The sequence below is a fragment of the Onychostoma macrolepis genome, chromosome 14 (assembly GCF_012432095.1).
Source record: "Onychostoma macrolepis isolate SWU-2019 chromosome 14, ASM1243209v1, whole genome shotgun sequence".
NCBI classification, from domain to species: Eukaryota; Metazoa; Chordata; class Actinopteri; order Cypriniformes; family Cyprinidae; genus Onychostoma; species Onychostoma macrolepis.
This window is the reverse complement of record NC_081168.1, coordinates 3,342,310-3,366,725: the sequence shown is the minus strand read 5'-3', so window position 1 is coordinate 3,366,725 and position 24,416 is coordinate 3,342,310. Positions and strand designations below refer to the sequence as shown.

The 24,416-nt window shown below is 37.0% G+C and overlaps 1 protein-coding gene across 1 annotated transcript in view; it reads right to left on the bottom strand.

Annotated features, from left to right (window-relative positions):
• The window catches only part of enox2 (ecto-NOX disulfide-thiol exchanger 2), a 238,523-nt gene that overhangs the window by 77,921 nt on the left and 136,186 nt on the right, over window positions 1–24,416 (bottom strand). The window contains exon 4 of the mRNA XM_058797429.1: window positions 2,431–2,562. Within this exon, the coding sequence (XP_058653412.1) occupies window positions 2,431–2,562 (132 nt within the window). The remainder of the gene's footprint in view (window positions 1–2,430; window positions 2,563–24,416) is intronic.

Below are 24,416 nucleotides of genomic sequence, written 5' to 3'. Positions count from 1 at the left end.
TGCACTCTGTATTTTAAGAGAGACACACTTCATCTCTCTGTCCATTATAGCATCGGATGTGCGTAATGGAGGCAGCACTGATTAGCCGGTTGGCTGAATGGACTACTCAGTGTCATATTCATAAGCGTATGACTCCACACAACTTGCTGAGGCGGCAAAGTACAGGAATGGAATGGAGTTTGTGGCGAGTTTTAGTTTGGGAGACTGTTAGGATGTTGGAGGCAACAGCTGCTCCCTCTGTGTGATTAATGAGGTACGACTCGAGGCAGACAGTACTGCCTCTTCCCTGCGCCTCCAATCAAAACACAGCCTGAGCCAATGCCGACTGAACAGAGCGGGTCATAACAACATCGCAGGCCCAGTTCTCCCCGCAGCACGGTGGAAAGGACAGGTCAGCAGAAAGCTCAGATCAAAGGCTGCGCGCTTTATATTATTTCCCGCTAAGCAGCCTAAGGAATCAATGACAATCAAGGAAAGAGAACGGGACGAGGAAAGGGGCGAAATATCTACACACAGAAGTGACCCGCTGCGATGCCCTGATTCAAGGCCTTCATCTGTATTCTTCCAGACTCTGCCAGGCAGGAAGCAAGAGGAGGCAAAAAGGCTCCCAGAATTCCCCGCGGCGGGACTGATTAGAATAAAAGACCCACAGTACTGGCGGAATGAGCTCCTGGGAGCCAGGACACATTAACAGCACTAAGAGCCGTTTCATTCCAGCTCATTGCATGGCTCAGAGATCAAGGCTCCATAGTCTTTCTGACATAAAACTGCCATCAGCATTTCTCTCCTCCCAATGCCAGTCTATAAACCGCTAGGCAAACTCCATAATTTGCTCTCGGGCGGTGATCTCGCAAAATGGGAGCTCGAGACGTTCGCGTGGCGGCCACGTAAACAGCGCAAATGAAATTTGATAGGAAAATGGCGTAGGTGGCTAGAGCATCCCCGCGGCCCACTTCATTTGAAACATGCGCCTATAGCAGGCTACACCCGCGCATATATATCTGAGACTGCGACTTTAAATGAGATGAAGGAGGTGATTTGCGATTCTAAGAGCAGAGGAAAAAAAGACACATGCCCGTATAAACTGTGTTTATACTGATAAATGCAGCCCATCATTTTGAATGATACTGAAGAAAGAACAAAAATGAGATGTTTGCTGCCTGTCGGATGACCCTCTAGTGTTTTCATTTCAGCGTAATGAAAATCCATCCGTCTTGCAGTTGCATTTCATTCTAATCTCCCCGGAATTAAATCGATGCTTCAATGGCATTTTTGGACCGCTCACCTTTCGCGCGTGCTAATAAACGATGCGGTGCGAAAGAGAAATGAGTTCTGAAATGAGCGCTGTGGATGTGTAGGTTTAAGTGACTCATGCGCACCAGCTGAGATGTTCTGCGTCTCCATCCAGCTGGCATAACACAGCCTCTGCTCCCAGCGTCACACAGCCGCTCCTTCGCATTGTGCTGCCGACTAACCAATGAGATGAAAAAGCCCTGAAACTAATTGGCTACTCTGAAGGCACTGTGGGAATGTGTTTGAAGTTTTCACACTGGTACTTTCACACTCTTGCTGACTCAGTGGAGCGCTCTGCTTCTGGCCCACAGGATGCATCAGCCTCGGTCTCTGGCTAATACTGCAGCACAGGGAGGCAGAGCAGCAAACATACATAGATCTGTTGCAGTCTGGTCCACACTGCAGCTTATTTTATCCAAAACCAGGTCATTTAGCACATAATACAACCAGTCCATCGTTCTATTTTTATATGATGATTATAGGGCGAGTACAGCTGAAATCTGACAGCAAAATAACAGAGCGGTGTGAAACAAAGTGTTAGCTGATTCAAGTAATGACACGGCAGTTTCCATGGCAGTACAGGTCAGTGTTGTTAACAAAAACTAAAACTATAAAAAAAAAAATTGTTAACTGACATTAAGCAATCAGATAAAATATAAGATAAAAAAACAAAAAAACAGATTGCACTTGAAAAGAAAATTAGAAACATTGTGCTGGCAAATAAATAACATGTGTTCAACTAAAACTGTAAAAGAAATAAAGCCAAGTAGAAATATTAAAGCTGAACATTTAAAAATAAAAGGTAATTCAATTCATCAATAAATATTAGAGTAGTATAAAAATAATACTAAGCAGAAAATGACTGGGAAAATGTTCAGAATTTCCGTCCATCTAAAACTAACAAGAACAGATATATCTCAGCAAAAGAGTGTGGAAGTCTGCCAGGAAAAAAAGTACATTAAAAAAAGTATATTATAAAAAAAGCTATATTTGGACTGAAGATTATTACTTTTTTTTTTTTTTTTTTTTTGTAGTGCAGTATGTGATTAAACAAACATAAATAAAAAAATAATTAAATAAGTATATAAAGGAATAAAATGAAAGCTTGAAATACCATTTTACAGTATGGTGAGTTACCTGACATGATAGGTTGTCCAGTCATGCTCATGGGGGCCATCCCGAGGTTGTTCATGGCAGTCGCCCAAGCATTAGGGTCTGACATGGGCATCGCTAAAGAGTTGGAGTCCATGGCGATATTTCTGAGCCCCTCTGAAAGAGAGAAAAACATCATCTGGGTGGTTTATATCTAAAGGTGTTCGCCTCTTCTAAAAGACAGAATACGTTTGAATATTCAAAACTGAGCAAAATTATAATTCCTGTCTGGAATTTGTGCCTATTTGTGTGACCTGAGCTCTCAGTGATGAATATGTTACTCAATAAACCCATTTAGCTTACATTTATGATCAAAATTTGAAGTGAAAGTTGTTGATATACACTACTGTGGGACAGTGAAATAGTCTGATGTTTTTATGCTCACCAAGGCTGCATTTATTTGATAAAAATACAGCAAAAACACTAATATTCTGAAATATTAATACAATTTAAAATATAAACATTTCTGATCATCAAGCTGCTGAATAATTATGTGGAAATTTATAATTATTTTCAGGATTCTTTGATGAGTAGAATGTTCAAAAACAACATTTATTTGAAATCTTTTGTAACAATGTAAAAATCTTTACTGTCACTTTTGATTAATGTTTCCTTGCTGAATAAATGTATTAAGTTCCTGCTGACCCCATACTTTTGAACAGTAGTGCAATAAGTAATGAAACAAGAATAGTTTAGAACAAGTAGTTTGATTCATTGTGCAATCTAAGCATATTCATGGTTATAATAATTCATTTACTGATAGTTTGTATTTAAATGTGTTATACATGGGTTTTAAAAAGTCTGAGCTGCGGACTGAAACTTACGGTGCTTTCACACTAGCACTTTTGGTGCGCACCCTTGATGATGCAAACGAACTGCGGTTCGGACCCAAATAAAATAATATGAACGCAGTCCAGCGGGGGCAGGGGGAGGGGGAGCAATTGAACTCGGGTTCGGACCAGGCAAGCGAACCAAGTGTGAAAGCACCCTTAATGAAGTGTTTGAGTTGAGAGAGGAATGGGATGTAAAGTCTTCATCAGCTTAAAACACATTTTATTATGATAAATTGGGAGCTTTTTTGAGAACTAATTTATGTACTATTAACACAGCAGAGGTGCCAATGTGCTTTAGCACACCATCACTTCAGAGGAAACAGACTGCCATTTCAACTGCTGCCAGAGGTCTGATAAAACTTCAGTATCGCCCACCGAAAAAATGAACGCTAGAAACAGAGAAACAGAGCTCAGAAAGTTCCCATATCTGAGGTGTGACCGCTGTGTGCAAGAGAACATATGCTTCCTGCACGGAGTGGGCGGCAATCACACGGAGGAGATCATTTCCATTGAGAAAATACCACTGTGTTTCGTGGTTGGTCAGGGAATTATTATACAGAGTTAATGAAAACAGCATGGTAATTAGTTTTTAGGTTCTCCAGAGGGATATCAAAGGTGGTTTTGGGCAAAACATCTAAAAAAACAAAACATTTATTTAGAACAGAAAACAAAAAAAATTACCTTCTCGACGTGCGACTTCATGCTTCATTTCCTTATTTAAAGATATATCACCCCTCAAGGGTTTATGGGATCTTTTAACATTTAAATAATGTCACGTCGTGTCTGAATTAGCATGATTATATGTCAACAACTCAGATTCTGCTCTCAGCTGTTCACGTACTCACACTGAAATGATTAGTCTCTATGGCAACACTCATAGTGCCAACATGGATCCATGTGCGGCTTTGTTGTTGATAATTAATTTCTATTTATTCACCTCTATACTTCTTTGCAAAACACTGCCAAATAAAGAAAGTGAACCAGGTAACACTGGCTACAATAAAATGACATTTCAAACAGAAATCTCAAGCAGGAACCAGAATGACATACAGAACTACTATTAAATGTTATTTTCTTTTAACACTCCGAAGCTCGTAATCATTCAGACATGACACAAGGGTGAATTCAAAGTCATATTCCACCAATACCATCCTGGTTTTGGATTGAACAGATAGCAGAAATCACGCTCTGAAGCTGAAGGAAGTGTGTCTGGTTGATCTTCTGCAGGTTCTCAGAGGACGTCGTCCACGGCTCATCTCTCAGATGTCTTCCTCTCAGTCATCCAAACAGACGGCGGAGGTCCGAGGTTTCAAGTGAAAGCAGTTGTTTAATCATCTGTATCAGCAGCAGTGGTGTGAGTGGATTGGAGCGACAGGCAATTTCTCTCCCGCTGAAAGCAGTCTGTAATCACGCCCTTCCAAATCCTCGCCGGATTTTCCATTTTCCGCTCCTCAATCACTTCCCATTCATTGGTTAAAGAAACTTTACTCCAAAACTAAATACCTTTCAAAAGTTTGGAAAGTTTTTTTATGTTTTTTAAAAGAAGTGTCCTTAACACTTTAGATTAGGGAACACATATTTATTATTAACTAAGGGTTTTCCCGCATTGAACTCCTACTATACTGTTTATTGAAGGTAGTTGTTGTTGTAGTTAAACATTTAGGTATTAGGGTTCTAGAATATGGTCATGCATTATGTGCTTAATAAGAATTAATAAACAGCCAACATGCTGGTAATACTAATAAACAACTAGTTTATAGTGAATAGTTTTCCCTAATCTAAAGTGTTATGGAAGTCTTTTATGTTCACCAAGGCTGCATTTATTTGATCAAAAATCAAATATACAATAAAAACAATAATATTTTGAAATATTACAATTTTAATAATAATTTTAAATAATATATTTTGGATAATTTTAAATATTATAATAAATTTAATACTCCATAAACTTTTTTTTAAAATTAATTAATCTAAACTCATGCCGTGTTGCTGTTATTACAAACTGAGATTTTTTTTCTCCCATTTTTATTTTTTTTTTAGGACTTTTTGATGAATAATAAGTTCAAAAGCATTTACTGTAATTGAAATAAAAAATCTTTTGCAACATTGTAAGTATCTTTACAGTCACTTCTTGAACAAATAAAATCCATCCGTGCTGAGTAAGTATTAATGAAAAAAGATCCTACTGACTTTTGATTTATACATTTATATGAGTGAGTTTTAATTATCACATTTCCATCTCTCTTTCATTCTGATGGCTAACAGTCCATTAACACGTTTTAATACATGGTGAAATCATGCCGACATGGAATTGTATTCTGGCCCATTAACATGCATGTAATGTTCATGATAGAGTGGCAACAGACTGAGAGAACATCGTGAGACTTTCAGAAACACTGCTTCTGCTCAAGGCAAAAATCACACAACTGTTCTCTCTGCTCCATTTCCAGTCCTCAGCGCTCACACACTCTGATCAGCAGGCTAGAGGAACATTACAAAAACTCATCCAGCATAAACACACTGCCATCAAAGCATCGCGCTGTGAAAGTGTTTAAGAGTACTGCGGATAATGCAGCACTGCAGAAGAGTGAAACTGAAGCCCATACTTCACTTTCTGATGCAAGGACGTAAATCTTGTATACAAGCGGAGGATATGAAGTTTGTTTGGTCAGGAACTGCAACTCATTAAAAGCTCTTTCATTGGCAGGCGAAAAATGCATTTTTAAGATTGCTTCAAAGATTACTCAATAACAGCACAGGATGTTTTCTGGACCAACCGCCGCCTCTGCCAAGCCTGAAGAGGCCATTTGTCTTGCCAGGATGGAGAGGCCAACGAAACCGATGACGGAGCAGAACCAAAGAGTAAAACCACCAGAACAAACTCATGACTTCATACAAAGTTTGTGTGTGTATATACATATGTATACACATATGAAATAGCGTGCAACCAAGACAAATTTTATTTGGCCATATATAATGATAATAAAAGGAATGGTTGATGACAATTGACACTGACTAGTTCATCTAGATTTTTAAAATCTACTAGTTGTTTAGACAACAAACTAGTTGATTATGGAAATATTATGAATATGCCAAAATTCGAAGCCTAAATATAAACAGTGTTATTAAAGGTAAATAAAACCAAATCCATATAAAAATGTTGTTACTTGAAATAAATGTTAGCTGAAATAAAATAAAATTACCAAGGCAACATTTCACATTTTCATTTATTTTAACTTGATGTACTAAAATATCTAAAACTAGTACTAGAAAAAAATATTTAAAAACAAAAAAAGACTAATACAAATTACAAAAACCACAGAAAAATTACTAAAACTTGACTAAAATTAATTTTAATATTTTCAATAGTTAAAATATAATTTAAAATATTACAAAATATAATATCTCACTGATATGAAAATACTACTGTTGCACTTTAGAATGATTGAAATGGTATCATAGTTTTTGTTAATATTATGAATTAGATTTTAATTCCTGAAAATACTGACTTTAATTTTAGTACTACAGTATTTTATTACTGTCCATTCCAAGAGGGGCTTACAGTATGTACTCACTAGGGGTGTGCCATATCATATCGTCCACGATAATACCGGTATACATTTTTATATGATAAAAAAAAAGTGTCATATTGTGATATCAATGATATAGTGATGCAATGACGCAGCAAACACGTCAGCAGTGTGGAAGCTTTTAAAACTGTCTGAGAAAGATGCAAAAATCATTACAAGCACCGACAGCGAGAGACCGTTTAGTACTGCATCTCATGTCTCCGATGAGAAGAGGAAGGGGTGGTTGTTGCTGGTTTCTGTATGATGATTAAAATCGCAAAATGGCCTTAAACAATTAAATACACTGCAGAACGTTTTGTTTTCTAAAACACGTATGAATTCAAACAGCGCTGCAGAAGTCCAAACCGCGAGGGAAATCTGCGCTGAAACTGTATTACTCGTCAGTTTTTCAATAACACTTTTATGAATTTTTACAAGGCATGTGACAATGTGATACGTGCATCTTCCCAAATTAGTAAGGAGAATAATTTACAAATTTGCTGCTGTCAACAAAAAGAAGCACTGGGGACTTCCTGCAGGTTTCCGTCAAAATAAAAGCTCCATCAACATTCATAAATGTTAGTATTGTAATATTACTGTTGTTCTGTTAAATAAAATTAAAAAGTAAGACAATAATAATGATAATAATTACAACAGCTCTATTAATACATTTATTATAAAGTTCACACATAGTGTTCAAATTGGGATCTGTAATATTTTCTAATGTTTTAGAAGAATTCCCTTCTGCTCAGCAAGGTCGCATTTATTTGCAAGCCTGATTCAAGAAGGGGGTCTCAACAATGGCCACAAAATATTATTTTACTAACTTATTATAAGTTAAATTGTGCTTTATTTGGTATAATGTCTGCTAGAATGTTAAAACATGTTCAGTGTTAAATAAGTATTTTTAAATAGTTTATGTTTAAAAATAATAATCAATTCCATGTAGTGTCCATTTCATTCATTTAACATTTAATATTGGAGCATCCAAGTTATTTGACACATTCTTTTAAAAAAAGTAATGCAATGGTTACTTTCCCTGGTAATGGGTTACTTTTATAATGATGTAACTCAGTTACCATTTGTGAGAAGTAACTAGTAACTATAACTAATTACTTTTTTTTAAAGTAACTTGCCCAACACTGGTCACTACTATTGCACTATAATGCTGCTTCTGCCACCTCATGACAATAGATTTACACTTCGAATTAGGTAGTCTGTCATCAATGACAGTAGCTCATTGGAAAAGGATGGAAAATGTGTTTGCACTAATAAATGCTGCTGCCTGCCAGCTGCAACCACCAATAAAACGTTTTTCCATATTTTTTTGCATATCGTCATAAATATTATTAATCGCAAATATTTTTGAAATATCGTGATATAATTTTGAGGCTATATCGCCCACTCCTAGTACTCACTGTAGTAGACTCTGCTGACCTAACAAACGCACTTTGGGAGGAAGTGACTTCCCAGGGGACAGTTTCATCTCTTTAGGTTTAAACATCCTTTGGGACTCTAAGTCACCTTTCTAAAAGTTCAGAGAGAGAGAGAGAGAGAGCAATTAGAAAAAAAGGCTGTTTGAAAGTCACCGGGGATGGATGGGGAAAGTGTCCCCCACAGGCCTGTTTTTCTTCATCTACAGCTTTCTTTCTGTCACATGCACACACACACGCACACACACACACACACACACACACACACACACACACACACACACACACACACACACACACACACACACACACACACACACACACACACACACACACACGCGCACACACACACACACGCACACACACGCGCACACACACACGCGCACACACACACACACCTCTGCCACTGTGTGGTCACAAAATTTTCGCAATAAAGCTGTCCATGGCTCACTGCCCAAATCTCCCTCAGAAGGCCAAGAAAAACTCAGAGAAATTTATTTTACGATCTACAAGGTCTTAACCGCTAGACAGACAATTACTTGCTCTTCAGCATCTGGGACAACTTTAGCAGGAAGCTGAGGGTCATGAAGAGTTGCATTGAAGATTCACACACACACATACATAAACAATCATATCTGTTATTGCTAACCCCGATAATTTTGGTTTCCTTAGTTCACCTGTAAATGAAAATTCTGTCATCATTTAACTGGTTATGAAAAAAAGCGTCTTTTGAGTATTTCCATACAATAAAGCCATTGCATGTGCAAATACAGTTCAAAATATATTTTGTGTTCCGCAAAATAATTTGGAATATGTTTTGGAATGACATGATGGTGAGTAAATGATGACAGAATTGTTCATTTTAACGTGAACTATCCTTTTAAAGTGTCATTGTGAGAAATTAATAAATAAATATATAAATAAGAACAAAATTCACAGTATTAAAATAATGTAGGTCAATATTACTATATAATTATAATAGCACCCCCGTGCATATTTATTCCTTTTGTGAATGTGAACATATGCACAATATAATATCTGACACTGTCAAGTCACTGTATATCAGCACAAGACACTGACTATCTAAACAGCTCTTATTTTGACATTTAGCATGATATTTTGATTTGTTCTACACTGCATAATTTAGCACAAAGCAATTGCTAAACTGCCAAGTATTGTGTATACTAAACACAATCGAATAAATATGTTCTAAAATACAACTTTGCATCTTTCTCATTCAAAAGCCACGTGTAGATTACTTTCTCACTTCATAAGCAAGACTGAACCCTCTCTGGGAGATCTTTCGAGCCGGAGACGGCAGGCAAGCTTCAGAATGAAGTCTTTGGGGATGCACCACAATTGCAAACCTCATTATGTCAAACCATCACGATTTCAATCAGCCGTTCGGATCACCTTGAAAAGATCAGTTAAGCCAGCTAACAACAAAAGATTGTTGCTTTAAACTCAAGTGTCAAATGCCAAGCAGAAAACACCTCCATCTGATCCCACAGATCACTTCTACAGGGTTCAGGCCGTGCAGGTCCTTGAGGAGATCTCTCTGAAACACTAGATATCAGGTGTTCCAGCTCCGCACATCAAACATGCTGAGAGCCCTCCTGCTGAGACGATATGATGGCTATCAAGCAAAAAGCGTTATTTTTTCACAGAATAAACACTTGTATGAGAGCGCTCCCGCGTCTCAAGAGCCTTATTGAATGCAGTCTTCATTCATACATCTATGGATTGCTCATGTCTTAATGAAGGTAGGAGGAAGTACGGTCACTTAAGTAATTACACTTTCAACACTTTCGATTTTCCTATTGAACGTGAATGAAATGTCTGAGGTTTTCATCTGATTTAAGTTATCTGTAATACAGCACTTGTGCTGTGCTTATGGTCGCAAATCAGTATCGACATAATAAACAGTCAATCGGTCAAGCATCCAGTTGAGCTAAAATACACAAAATACAGTACTTCTGCTGTGTTTATCACTATAAATTCACTCATATTCAAAAGTTTGGGGCCAGAAAGATTTTATTTTTATTTTATTTTATTTGGACAGAAAATGAATACTTTTCTAGGATACAAGCAAGGATACATGACATTAATGAAAAGTCATAGAAAAGGCTTTTAAATTATTACATATTTCAAATAAAAGCTTTTCTTTCGAACTTTCTATTTATCAAAGAATCCTGAGAAAAAAAAATGCATCTTGGTTTCCACAAAAATACTAAGCTTTTTTTGTCGTTGTTTTTTTACATTGATAACAGATACAAAAAAGGGAAATGATGCTGGAAGTTCAGCTGTGCATCACAGCAATAAATTACTTTTTAACATTGAATATATGTTCACAGCATATTCACACAGAAAACAGCTATTTTAAACTGTAATATTATTTCACAAAATTACTGTTTTTAATTAGTTTTTGATCAAATAAATACAGTTCTGGTAAACACAAGAGTCTTAATATATATGGAGAAAAACTATTAATCTTAGCAGGTTAATTAATTCTAGGTAGGTTAACATGTCCCGGACCAAATCTTCTAACAAAGAGATAGCACCTAATGAATTAATAATAAAGTAGTAAAATAACGTTTTATTTAAAAATGTGTCCTTAATATATATTTATATATTTTTTTATTATGCAGTAACCATTTTATCAAATCTAAAATGCACTCAAGGCCTTACTATTCTGTTAAATAAAGTCACGGATAAAAGGGTTGCAGGCATGTCAAACTCAACTGTGCCCTTCAGCCGTGACTATATTCACAAAACGGCACAGCCTCAGCTTCAAAAACACACACATACTGACGGCTGAGTCACCAGCTGTCTTAAGTTAGTAAATGAGATATAATTGAATTACCGTTTACAATTTCAGACCTTGAATGGAATTTAAGAGCAAACCAGGAGCGAGAGAAACATCGCACAGTGAGGATGTTTTTCTTCTCATCAGAGTATCGTTTTACACTGGCAAAAGTGAGTCTGTTAAGTTGAAACAGACATTGTTGAATCTTGGCTGGCTTTCTCTGGCTCCTGTGGAAGCTGCTTTGGCAGTTTCTTCCGTTAAGAGAGGCTTGTTTTAATGTGGCCGGCATTACTGGAGAGGTGGATTCAAATTAACTCCTGCCCCGGACCCGTTCCAGCCAGACGCTCGCAAACATGACAGCAACAAGGTCTTTCTAACAATGCGACGCACGCTGTGATCCCACGTCTGTGTGTTTACACAAATTATTTATTTTCTCCGTCTCTCTTCTGGCTGGATTAAGGGAATAATTAGTTTTGGGTTCCAGCTCAGTGGCGGTGACATTTCCCTCGCCTCTGCACATTCATCCCCCAAATGTACGATTGAGGATGTGCGTGTCAGGGCTTTGGGCTCTGGAAGGGATGTTGTGAGCCGTTTGAGAAGGAAACGGGGTCTGACAGCACTGCTGGAGCAGCACCTCTGAGCTCTAAGACCTGAGGAGCTTAATAGAGAGCAGCCATCAATAAAGACACATCATTACCAGACACTTCACCTCGCTCATGAGAGACGCACTCAGGCGTGCAGACCACCATGTTACAACATCTACAGTCACGACTGCGGAGAAATCTATTATTCATGCCTGGAAAAGCAAGCCATGAGATACGGAAGCCTTAAAAAGAAGTGCAGTCATGTGATCTCGACAAAATAAAAGGCGGTTTTCTTTTGGTCTGGAGGTCAGTTCTATGCGGCTGCATCACGGTTGATCAGGGATTCAGTGAAGTTGAAACGGCTCTACTGTACGTCTGTCAGTGATTGAGCACTTCCACATCAGTGTTTTCAGACACTCCAGAAAGAGGCTGCAGCTGGACTCTAGTAGAGACTACAGTGACTCAGAACATTCGGCCTATTAATATTAACATAGAAGACGGAGACGTTTGCGTGGATATAAATGTATGTTTGACAGACGCAGATTAGCAGCTGAACAGAGAAACAGAGAGTAACAGTTTCAGACTATTAGAAAATTAAGCCAAGAAAACAAGAGAGAGAAATAAATAATACTGAATGGAATCATTAGCAAGTGAGAGACATGCAATTAAACTACAGTTCAAACTCTTGGTGCAAGTAAGCTAGTAACAAGTAAGAAAGAAATGGTAACAGGTCGTTAAAATTGTATAACATTTCAACTATTACTGTTTAAAATGTATTCTATGAGAATATATTTTAACATATAATTTATAGGGATGCACTGATATAAACATTTTGGCCGATACTCATACCGATAACCGATATGTTGGCCAATAAATCTAAATCCAAATTTTTATATGATTTTTGAGCATGATTACAAAAAAGTCTCACCAGTAAACACTTCCAGCAGCCTTACAAATAAATAAAACAATGCTTAAATAATGCAAACAAGTCACTGGACAACATACATGTAAATAAAAAAATCATGTGCCATGGATAAATTAAATGGAGTAGCCTCGATCGCACCGAAAATTTAATTATTTTAATTAAACCATATTGATGATGAAAAGTGGTGGTTATTATTATTAATAAAATATCAATGATTTTGAAAAAAAAGTATCTTAAATTAATACCACTGTTTCAAATAGCAGCATGCAGTTTTAGCTGCGTGAGCTGCGGTAAACTGAATCGCTTATTATTTATACAACATAAACATAATATTATAACTTATGCTCAAAAAGACTCAAATGCTAAAGTGATCAAAAGTGAACTAAGTTATGCGCTAATAAGATGCGCTCTTGACTCTTCCCGCAAATTAAGCCAAAGAATTGTATTATAATAGTGAACGAAAAAGAAACGTTTTATTATAATAGTGTTTTCATTATAATAATATATATATATGATAGTCCCAATCATTGTTATTAATGTTGTGCATTGTTGTTCGTGCTGCGTGCACTAAAACTTAAGAGCTGAATGAACACTGGTAAACTGAAGCGCTTTGCTGGCAGCTTATTTAACTCAAGGAAATGCATCATATACGAGTATAAATAAATGCATTATTTATCGGCTTTAATATATTGGCCAAATTTTCTTATCGGTTCGATAACGATAACAGAAAAATTAACATTTATCGATGCCGATATATCGTGCATCCCTAATAATTTATTCCTGTGATCAAAGCTACATTTTCAGCATCATCACTCCAGTCTTCAGTGTCACGTGATTCTTCAGAAATCATTCTAATATGCTGATTGTGCTGCTTCACATTTTTTTCGTACAGTTGTGCTTCACATTTTTGTTGAAACCATGAGACTTTTTTTTTTTTTTTATGCAAATCTTTTATGACATTATAAATGTCTTTACTGTCACTTTGGATAAATTTAATGTCTCCTTGCTGAATCAAATAATTAATTTATTCAGAAGAAAAATAAATCTATGGTTGTGTATATTTTTAATGGTTGGCATTACAAAAACAAAAACCAAACACTTATCTTGCTGATGCTGCTATTTTAGTGTGCTTAACAACACCATCACTACTTGGCTTTACATATGAAATCATAAAACTAGCAAAGAAACTTGAGGAACTCGTGCACACACTGACGTGTATTACATTAATATCCATGGCATGCAGCTCTGAACCGCAGGGATCCTGAGAGACAGCGATGCGCCAGAGCAAACCCTCGGTCTGACGCTGTGAGAATGACATGAAAGCAGCAGCACTTCAGCTAATGCTCAAACACAAGGGTCAGCCATCACGATAAGCTGCTCTGAATTTCATATCAGCAGCTCAAACACAGGCTCGTCATTGTTTCACGCTCACTCTGGCAGTCAGGTCCCGCCACTGATTCCCATTGTGCATCGTACACACTGTAAGAACACAGACGACCAGCAAAAGTCATTTAAGCGATCTACTTCATGGAAATCTCTAAGCTCAGTAAATGCTCATATATATATATATATTCATTCATAATACCTTAAAGCCACATTTAAAGCCATATAAATGGTTTAACAGTGGGTCGGCGCTGCATAGCTGGCCAGCGGTTAAAATCTTAAGATCTGCGGATGAGCCAATCAGAGCTCAGCGCTGCTGGAGGGCAGAACGATTGCTTGATTTATAATGACTTCAAATACTTCTGCATGAATTATGTAATTACAGGTACAGCAGAACTCATCGCTATCTTTGAAGTAATAGTCCGTGCTGCCTAAAGACCATATCCGTGTGAGATTGAAGCTCGTTTTACTAAATTAACAGTGTGCCGTTTCCTTTAACAGGCCAGTGTTTGATCAGGAATTGTTATGGACTGAAACAACCTCTTTACTCGTCCCAACGCCCACACAAAGGGTTCAAAAAGAGATAAGTTCTTTCAACCTGAACAGAGTTCTAGGACAAGAGCTAATTAAAAAGTGACTTTAATTTCTTTGTGAAGTTTGTTACAAAGAAAAAAAAAAGAGCTACTTATTGACTCAATGTTAAAAGTGCTGTACAGAAAATGACTTGTTCAGATACATATTAAGAGTTAGGTTACAGGTTCAGCAAGGCCCATAGACACTGTGTTACAAGAGTAAAAAAAGGAAAGGTTTCACTGTAAAAAAAATAAAAAAAATAAAATAAAATAAAAAATGCAATTTTATTGGTAAAAGACTAAAAATCCAATTGTAAATTCCTACTGTTAACCGTTTTTTTTTTTTTTTTTTTAAAGACAAAAGCATTGCAGAATGGTTCCATGTCATGTGACACGTGCATATTGTATGTGTGTTTATACATGTACTATTTAATAAAAAATACACGACTGCATATTGATGAGACTATTAGTGTCATACTTCACTCCAACTCGCTCAGGAAAAGTTGCGAGAAATCAATATGAATAAAAACGCAACACAAAATACAATCCATGTACCTTCTTCTCTGAGATGAATTTATCTGTCATGCTCATAGCAGCAACAAGTTATCGTATTCACATCTGTCAACTGTCATTATGACTGTCATCTGACAACCGGAGATATTCAACTCAGTGAATAAAGTATAAGTTATTAATCTTGATTTCTCAAAACAGTGCACTTGAGTCTCATGAACATGCAGCTGTGCACAGAAATCAACAGCCAATGTCAGGATTATCATAAAATTTTCTGTCATATAACCCCAGATCAGTTTGAATGTACCGCATGTGTTGCAAGGGAGCATTCTGAATACTTCTGCATTTTTTAAAGCTTGACGCTGGTTGCTATCCACTGCTATTATATGGATGACCACAAGAAAGAAAAAAAAAATAAACAAACAAAAAAAAACCTTTGTGGTCCTAAAAAAGATTCTGAAATATGACAACTGATTTTTTTGTTGGTGGAGGCACAGAGATTTAAAAGCTCTAGTCCGTCTGATTTCTCAGCTTGTCCCTGTGCTGCGTCTCTCTGGTCTCTTTGAACACTTGCATCTTGCTTTCAGGCTTTGCTCTGAGTTGAATCGGTGTGGAGGTGGGGGGCTGTGTTAGAGGTGATGGGGTTTACCGTTTTTTTCCCTCCAGCTTGCCCAGGGGATGTGCCTTTGTTCCTGTTCAGAGATGTCTGACATATGCACACAGAGAAGGGCCATTGCCCTGACATGAAATGCCGTTTGCAACCCATTTTACTTTTGAGATGGGATGTGTTTCAGAGTAAACCAGAATATTCAATGGAAGTATCGAAGAATGCATGAAAGCCTCTGAATCTGAATGCAGCAGGCACATCCTGTATTTATCTTACACTATATCTGTCTCCATTCAAAACCAATAGCATATGCCACAGGCACATGAATGCGGATAATAAATGGGTTCTCATCTGTGGAGAAGAAAACATGCTTTTTCCTTTTTCTGTGTTGAATCAGAACTGGCAGATGACGATGTTAACGCTTCGTTAATGAACAAATGAGTGGGGCGGGTAATGAGTTAAGAGTTTACTGATAAACTGTCATGCTGTTTGCTTACCCACCAGAGGTGCTCATCTTTCTGCAGTCTTTCCCCTATTAACTTTAATTAATCACAACAACTTAATTAACGGAGCTTAATTATTACAGAGGAGTAGGCTGAGCTGTTTGAAACGGAGTGCCTCCATGGAGAAACCTGAATTCTCAAATGCATTGCTTGCACTGAAAACGGATGCTGGTGGTGGTGATGATGATGATGCTTAGTCATTTTGTAAAGATCCTATATAATAAATTATTTGTATGTGTAACAAGTAGGCTTACCACGGCACACTAGTTATATCAATTATAAGGGACAATACATTACGGATGAAAGCTACTTGATAATAATAGTTCCTATTTTAATGTCCTAATAGTTAGAATAGCCTTAATAATGTAAAGTCGTGGTATGCGGTAAGTTTTTATTTCTCACATGTGCAGAGACACTTTTCATACAAAAACAAGTTCAGTACGCAAGACATAGAACAAACAAAATGATACCTGCAAGTGACAATATCCTGCATTTGAAGCTATCAATAAATTGAGAATAATATATATCACACATTTCACTTTTATTTCAGTGTCATTTTAATTTTTAAGGAAATAAAATACAAATAAAATGCAATATTCAGAAACAAACTGCCTTGCATTATTGTTTAAGCAACTGCATAGAGAAAATGAGATTATGGCTAGTATGGAGTGCAATTTGTGCATTGAAAACGCCTTAGAAAGTTTTCATATCTGGCACAAAACCTTCCATAATGTATTTCCAAAAAATAAACTGTCAGTAATTTCAAGGTTTAAGACTCCAGAAAAGTACTCCCGTCAAGCGTGTTCAACGAATCCCTCTAAAGAGTAAATACACTCATAGAAACCCTTAGAAATGAGAGAATTAATAACATGTTTGATCCTGCTGGCAGCTCAAATTGTTTAGCACTAGAGGGCACAGACTGCTTCCATGTCAGCCAGCCGCGTTTCATTTCCTTTGTTCGGTGCTTGATGGATTACCACAGCAATTTACACCAGACGTCAACATATTGCTGCATGTTAGTGGAGAAAGTGCTGATCATCATGCATACTTTTTTTTTTTCTTTGTATCATGCATTTTACTGTTTGCACACTTTTTTTAAAAATAAAAGGTGTGCTGTTTTGACAAGCTCTTACCATCTTTCTGAACGAACATATTTTTAATTGTCTCTAAAGTAGGAAGATGGTATTTGCTTACACTGTTTGCATACGTTTTAAATGCCTTTGCTCTGTACACAGAAAGATCTTCTCAAATAAAGCCTCAATTAGTTTAAATGTTAGAGTCGGTGCAGGCGCCATGAAACCTCATGTGTAAGAATCTCAGAGCAGATAGAACAAAATCTTATTCACATTCTCTGACAAAGGCCTTAAACTCTAGAGTGTCAAGGTAAAGGGCCATGAAATGAAGAGACTGACAGGGAGAATGATGAGAGAAATAATAGAAAGCAGCAGCCGGAATATATGACTTAATGTATACCATATGAAGGGATTTAAAGAAACAAATCCTATCATTACGAGTCTGGTTTGCTTCAAGGAAGTTTGTTCTTTGCAAGTGAATGCCAAAAATCTGTTCTGGCGCAGTGGTTCGCACTCTCACTCTCTACTGAATATGTCTGATTAATAGTGACAGATCGATATATAAGCAAGACTAATTAGTCTGCCAATATTGGGCTATTATGACACTATTTTCATCAATCACTAACCGTGCCTAATTGTGTGATTATCAGAAGTCTTACTTTCATAACAAAATGAAATACGTATGTCATACATCTGTCGTACATCTTTGCTGATCTCTAACTATCAGTAACAACATTGACTTTGACTATTAAAAAATAATAAAATAAAAAGACACTGTATTATATAAGCACTATCATCGGCACAAAGAGCAGATAACGGACCGGAGGAATTTACTGCATGTAAGCAGGGTTCAAAAATATTTATTCTTCAGTATTACAGGTGTTTGTTTCAGTCTCCAGATAAATACGTAAAAAAGTGCCAATATGTTTTTACTTTGCAATAACAGCTGGAGTACTACAACTGAACCATCTGAATGGATTTTCAGACCCAATGGATTCCAATGGGGGCATGTCTGTCTAGTTCCACATAAGAAAGGGTATTTACTTGCAGTTAATTAGTCATTTTTGGTAAACAGCAAGGGTCACTAAACAAATCACTGAGTGACTCTTTTTTGGTAACTATTTAAGTCACTGGGAGCAATCAAAGTGCTGACAGCTACAAAGAGAAAAGTGGCAAAACATAAGGTGAATGAATGTGAAACAGTACAGTGACACAGGCACAAGCGAGCATAGTCAACAAAAGGCAGCATTGTATGCAAAACAGGAACCAGGAGAAAAACAGGCATTATTGTTTTTCTGATTGTTTTTTGGCAGTACGTTGGCATGTTCCTTGGAGAAAAATGCACTGCTTAATTAGTTTTTTCTCATTTTGAAGTTGCACCTGTCAGGAAGTACAGGAGGCTCCTTCAAACTTTGCACTCGTAACAAGTGTCAACATATATCTGAAGCTTCTAATTAGAGCACCTGCTTCCTGTCTTGACACAAGATTTCTTCTGCTCATTTGACAGCCCATATATTACGCACTCAATGACAGGAATTTAATAAAACAAACACCATCATGCCGTAAACAGTCAAATCTCGGACGTGCTAAATTATGCCACCGTTTAAAGTGTATAGAGCAGCAATTTGGGTTGACAGTAAGCGTTAATATGGAAATTAGGTCATTCCATGTTCAATTAACTTTCCGGTTTAATTTAGAATTGGCCTTGGTATAAATCCCTTCAGAGGACGTGCCCTCCCATCAAGCTTTTTAAAGGCATATCACTTAAAACAGAAGAAGAGTAACGCCTTCATTCTTGGTAGGCAGCATCAGGTGCTTCCAGACAACCCATAAAAAAAAACTAAAGTATAACATAAAAAAGCATACGCTTCTAAAAATAAAGCTTCTTTATTGGCATCTATGGTTTCAAGAAGAACCTTTAACATCCATGCACACGTGTGGGCATTCCATTGGACAAAATGTTCACTTCCTCAAAAGAGGGTTTTTGCAGTGATGCCATAGAACCACCATTTTGGGTTCCATACAGAACATTTCGGAGTTCAGGAAAAAAATAAATAAATTCTGACATTAATATTCTAAAGAACATTTTTTCACTATATAGACCATTTTGTGTAATGGGAAGATACACAGATTCCACAGACGTTGAAGGTTCTTTTTGGAATCATGGATGTTGTCAATGAACCTTGACACTCATTTTTAAGAGTGTTCTTCGAGAAATGGTCACTGAAAGGTTCTTTGATGAACCAGAAAAGCATGGCTCTACATTTCATCAGAAAGGTGAAATATGGAGCCATGGAGAACAAAACCACTATCTTTCTGTTCACACAGTCACATGGGCACAACCCCTGCATATGCCGACACCAGCCTCGAAACATCTCAGCCAAATCCCAGAACGTTCTGCTACAACCCAAAAAATCACTTGAGAATCAGAGAAGAACACATGTGGCTGTACGGTCATGCCATGTTAAAGACCGATTGACAGTCTCAGTCGATGAGCAGGAGAGCGATCATAGTTTATTAACTCTCATTCACAGAGAGAATCGCGAGATGAAACGGCAGATCCATTAAGCTGGGTTGGTTTAATGTGTTTTGATGGAAACGCATCGTGTCGGAGCGAATGGCTGCTCCTTGCTCCATTACACCACAGCAACTGTTTGCTGCAGACAAATCTACACATTCTCCACAACAACGCACGCTCACTTGAGTATTGTTATCCTGACAGAAGATGTTTCACTGACAATGACTCTGCTTGAGAAGGAAACAAACCCACACTGGCAGGTGCAGGAGTCAGGTATAGGGAAAGATGGAAAGTGATGATAAATTGAGGTGGATCTATTTAAAAAATAAAATAAGCCCGTGAAACATCGGAAGGAAATGAAATAGAAGAAAAACACAGACGAAAGAAATTGGATGCAAAAAATACCTCTTAACTGAGTGTGCTGCCTGAAAAGCATCAGAGAGAGAGAGAGAGAGAGAGAGAGAGAGAGAGAGAAAGAGAAAGAGAAAGAGAAAGAGAGAAAGAGAGAGAGAAACATAACAGCCTCTATTATTGTGAAAAATGGAAAGGCTGGGCTTGAAAAGAAGACAAGAGGAAAATACTGTAGCTACGGAAAAGCAGCAGAATAAGTCCTATTCTTTCATCTTTTTAATGATGAAAAATGATGAGTAAAGGTCAGCGCTGAAAGCTTATCATCTTGTTACATGAAAACAACAGCTATCTGTTACACACCCAATACAGCTCATTTCACAGAGCCACTTCGGGTCTGTTTACACTTGGTCACTTCATGCGTTTTGTCTGATCGGATAGCTATCCGATCCTGAAAAGACCAGGTGTAAATGCCTTCCGAAACGCTTGAGACGGATATAAATCCGATCGCTCAAACCACTTCTGGAGGTGGTCTGGGCCGCATTCCAGACGAAACTGGACAAGTGTAAATGCATCTGGTTGTTGAAACCACATATGTAAATTTTACTCCTCCCAAAATGTTAAAATAATAATCTCTTCAGCAAGTTGACGCGCAAACTCCCGCGAATGAAACTGAAAGTTAGACGCAGACGGTCAACACACAATCATCTTCATTAAAAGTAGTAAGACAAACTTATCTTTCCAGTGCTGATGCCGCACGCTCTCCTATTGCGGTCTTTGATCTTGAAATCATGAAGCTGATAATTAATAAAATGCAGCGCTTATCTTTAGATTCCGTTGACGTCAACTCCGTTAAATTGAAATATAGCGCGGGAATTGAAGATTGGATTTATATCCATTTTGCGACGACACATTTACGTGGGCAAGTGTAAAAGGATACGCTTTAACAAATCAAATAGATATCCAATCAGCGAAAACACATGAAATCACCAGGTGTAAACAGGCCCTTTGATTCCGGCTGCTGACTGGAGAATGCAGATATCTGGAAGTAACCCCACTCTCCAGAAGAAAACAAACTAGTTTTTTTACATTTTCAGAAGAAAATGTGAGAGGTGATCAAAATGAATGTGAGCATGTCATAAATCTGTCCACGATACCCTGGTGTCATGAGTCTGAGGCAAGCCAACCAACCACCTCTTTCACAGAACAGCTTACAACATTAACACACACACACACACACACACACACACACACACACACACACAACAACACTTATTGATAATCCCAACTCAGGAAGGAGATTGTCAAATTTGGGGCAAGTAACCAAGATTGACAGTCAAAGACACAGCACATCATGGCCATCACATGAGGAAAATCATTAGTAGCGAATTGTTGGGTGGGCTCCCCCACCCAGGACAAAGACCAGACTGAGATTCCTTCTAAACCCTTTCGACCTTTGGTTTTGTCGTCATGTTCACAGAATGGCACAGAAACTGCCTTTTGCATGAGTGTGAAAATTCTAGCTTGAAACATTTCTTCCAATCAATACTTTGACAAATGTACCATATTCTGGTTATAGAAATCATGTCAAAAAAATTATACTCTGCAAGAGCGGGAAAGTTCGGACCATGTGACTGACAATATCTAATTGGTCAACACACCATTTTGGGATGTGTCCAAAAGCCGAGTTTAAAAACTCAGGACACCATCAAACCATGCTTTTAGCTTCTAGCTTTTTTTTTGCCTTGTCGGCTTACCTTTTGCGTTCTTTGAGCGCTGTTCCAGCGTGCTTCGGCCTGCACGCCAGCTGCTACCTAACCACGATGAGAAGAAAACCACCTAGTCTCGTTACATCCTTTTATTCTTTTACTTTAGTTTCTTTTCTTTCCATTGAGAGTTTCGTGTTCAAAGTTAAGTTTGCCGCAAAGTCCAGCTCCGACTGCACCCGCTTCAAACTTCAACCAGCAACTGACTCCAAAACCATTTGTCAGCCAACGCCAAGGGAATCCCTTAACACAAAGGCAATGCAAGTAATACAACTCCAGATTCTAGCTGAACTGGTGCATTTAATATAAATGTTGGCCTCATCGAGTAACTCAATGCGAGGGTTAATTAAGTGATTGATGGTTGTTCAGGTCTATATGCAATAGCACATATTGCTATAAACTTGGGATTTCACATTTTAATTCTTTTAAACTCATCCTTTCCTCACTTTCTCTCTTTCTGCAACGTGTATGAATGTGTGATTATGTGTTAGATTAGTTTACATGTCTTAAACTGCTGATCTTGTTACTGTGCTACTTAATAGTGTTTTCACTATATTTTGGATTTTAATATCCAGTGCAGAGTTGCTGTTATATGGCTCGTTCAGTGAATCGCTAGCCGACTCAGTGATCCGTCGTAAAGCATCTGTTAGAAAGGAGTTTCAAAATAAGATTATAAACAAATCATTATATGCATTTCTTTACAATAGAGTTGTGAGGTAAACTATAGCTGCATATGCGTTTTTTTTCTCTAAAAATATACTAAATATAATTTAAGAAAATTAAAAACATTTATTTCTAACATATATCAAAATGTACTACTCTTCAAAAGTATGCGTTTTGAATATTTTTATTCATCCCACATGCATTTAATTGAATTAACTGCATCAGACATGCGTTTAAGCAAACAAGAATGCATTTAATTGACATTAAAGACATTAAGGCAACAAATAGATTATTTGAAATAAATGCTGTTCTTCTGAACTTTTGATTCATCAAATAATCCTAAATCACGGTTTCCAAAAAATATTTTAAAAAATCCCAAAAGTTTTCAATCTTGATAATAATAAGAAATATTTATTGAGCAACAAATCAGCATACTAGAATGATTTTGTGACACCGAAGACTAAAGTAATGATGAAAATAAAAATTCAGCTTTGATCACAGCAATAAATGACATTTAAAAATAAATTCAAATATAAACTTTATTTTAAGTAGCAATAATATTTCTGTTTGTACTGTATTTTTGTTTAAATAAATTTAAAAAAAACAATGTTTCGGTCCAGAGACCTTCGTCAGGCAAACACATACAAGCAAAAGCAACAGCTCAATAAGTACTAAGACTCAAGCAGCATTACAATTGATTACACCTGTTGGTAATCAAGGTCAATCATGTGAACAGCTGTATCACAATTAAAACAAGACAACCACATTAAGGCAAAAATTTGAATACAAACACAAGGTCAGGAAATATCCAAACAGTCATAGAACATCACCCAAACAGTCCCCATTTCCTTTATAATTTACAATTGCTTGTCCTAAAGACAAGCAACTCATAGCCATAAAACATCAGTGGCGTTCCGTCCATATAAGCTGCGAATGCGCCGCATACCCTGAGAGAATGAGTTCACGGGCTAATTAATATAAACATGATTATAAGTTGATCCCTTGTCATTTGAGATGTGACTTACAGCTTAATAAAGTGTTGGGAATACGTATGTAAAATTATTTATTTTAAAATTATTATTTATTATTTATTATTGTAAAATTATTAATAATTATTTATTATTAAACAACGGTAATTTTCTGTAAATCTACGTCAGTGACGGAAGCTTCCGGGTAAGCGGATTCTCCGCAGCTTTGGCGCCTCCGCTCTGCTGCTGTGACTCGTCAGGATTGTAGCGCGTTCTCAGTGTTTTACTGGTATGCGGCTGATTTCACGCGCGAGGTAAGCTGTCCGAGAAGCGCTCGCCCAAGTGGAAAAATACGCTGTTGCTGCCAGATCTCGATTGCCGAAAATTACATTGTGTTTGATGCAAAACTGACTCGACTAAATCATATGCAAAAAAACATCATAACTATATATTTTCATGCTTTCTCAAGCAAAGCAAATTTTGAAAGTCCACACATAGCTGGTCATAGACAATGTTGAAGACGTTATTGTCAACAAGTGGTAAATAAATTAAAAAAAAAGGTTTATAAAAATGTATTTAAATTTTAAATAACAAACATCAGGAAAAATAAGAAACAATACCTTTGTTTTCCGTATTGTGTCGCTTACACTTAAAGTCCTTCTCTGATTTTATTGTTGTTTGCAACGTTACTTGGCAATATTATTATTATTATTAATAATAATATTTTATTTATTTTATTTTTTATTTGTATTTTCATGGTCTATTATTGGAGTAGTGTCACCCGGGTGGGAATTTTAACTCCTATTCACTGGGAATAAAAAAATAAATCAATAAAAAAATAGCCTAAATAAAATAAAATAATAATTCAGTCTATGCAGAGACATATAGAGCGGGGGAATCCCCCATCTCC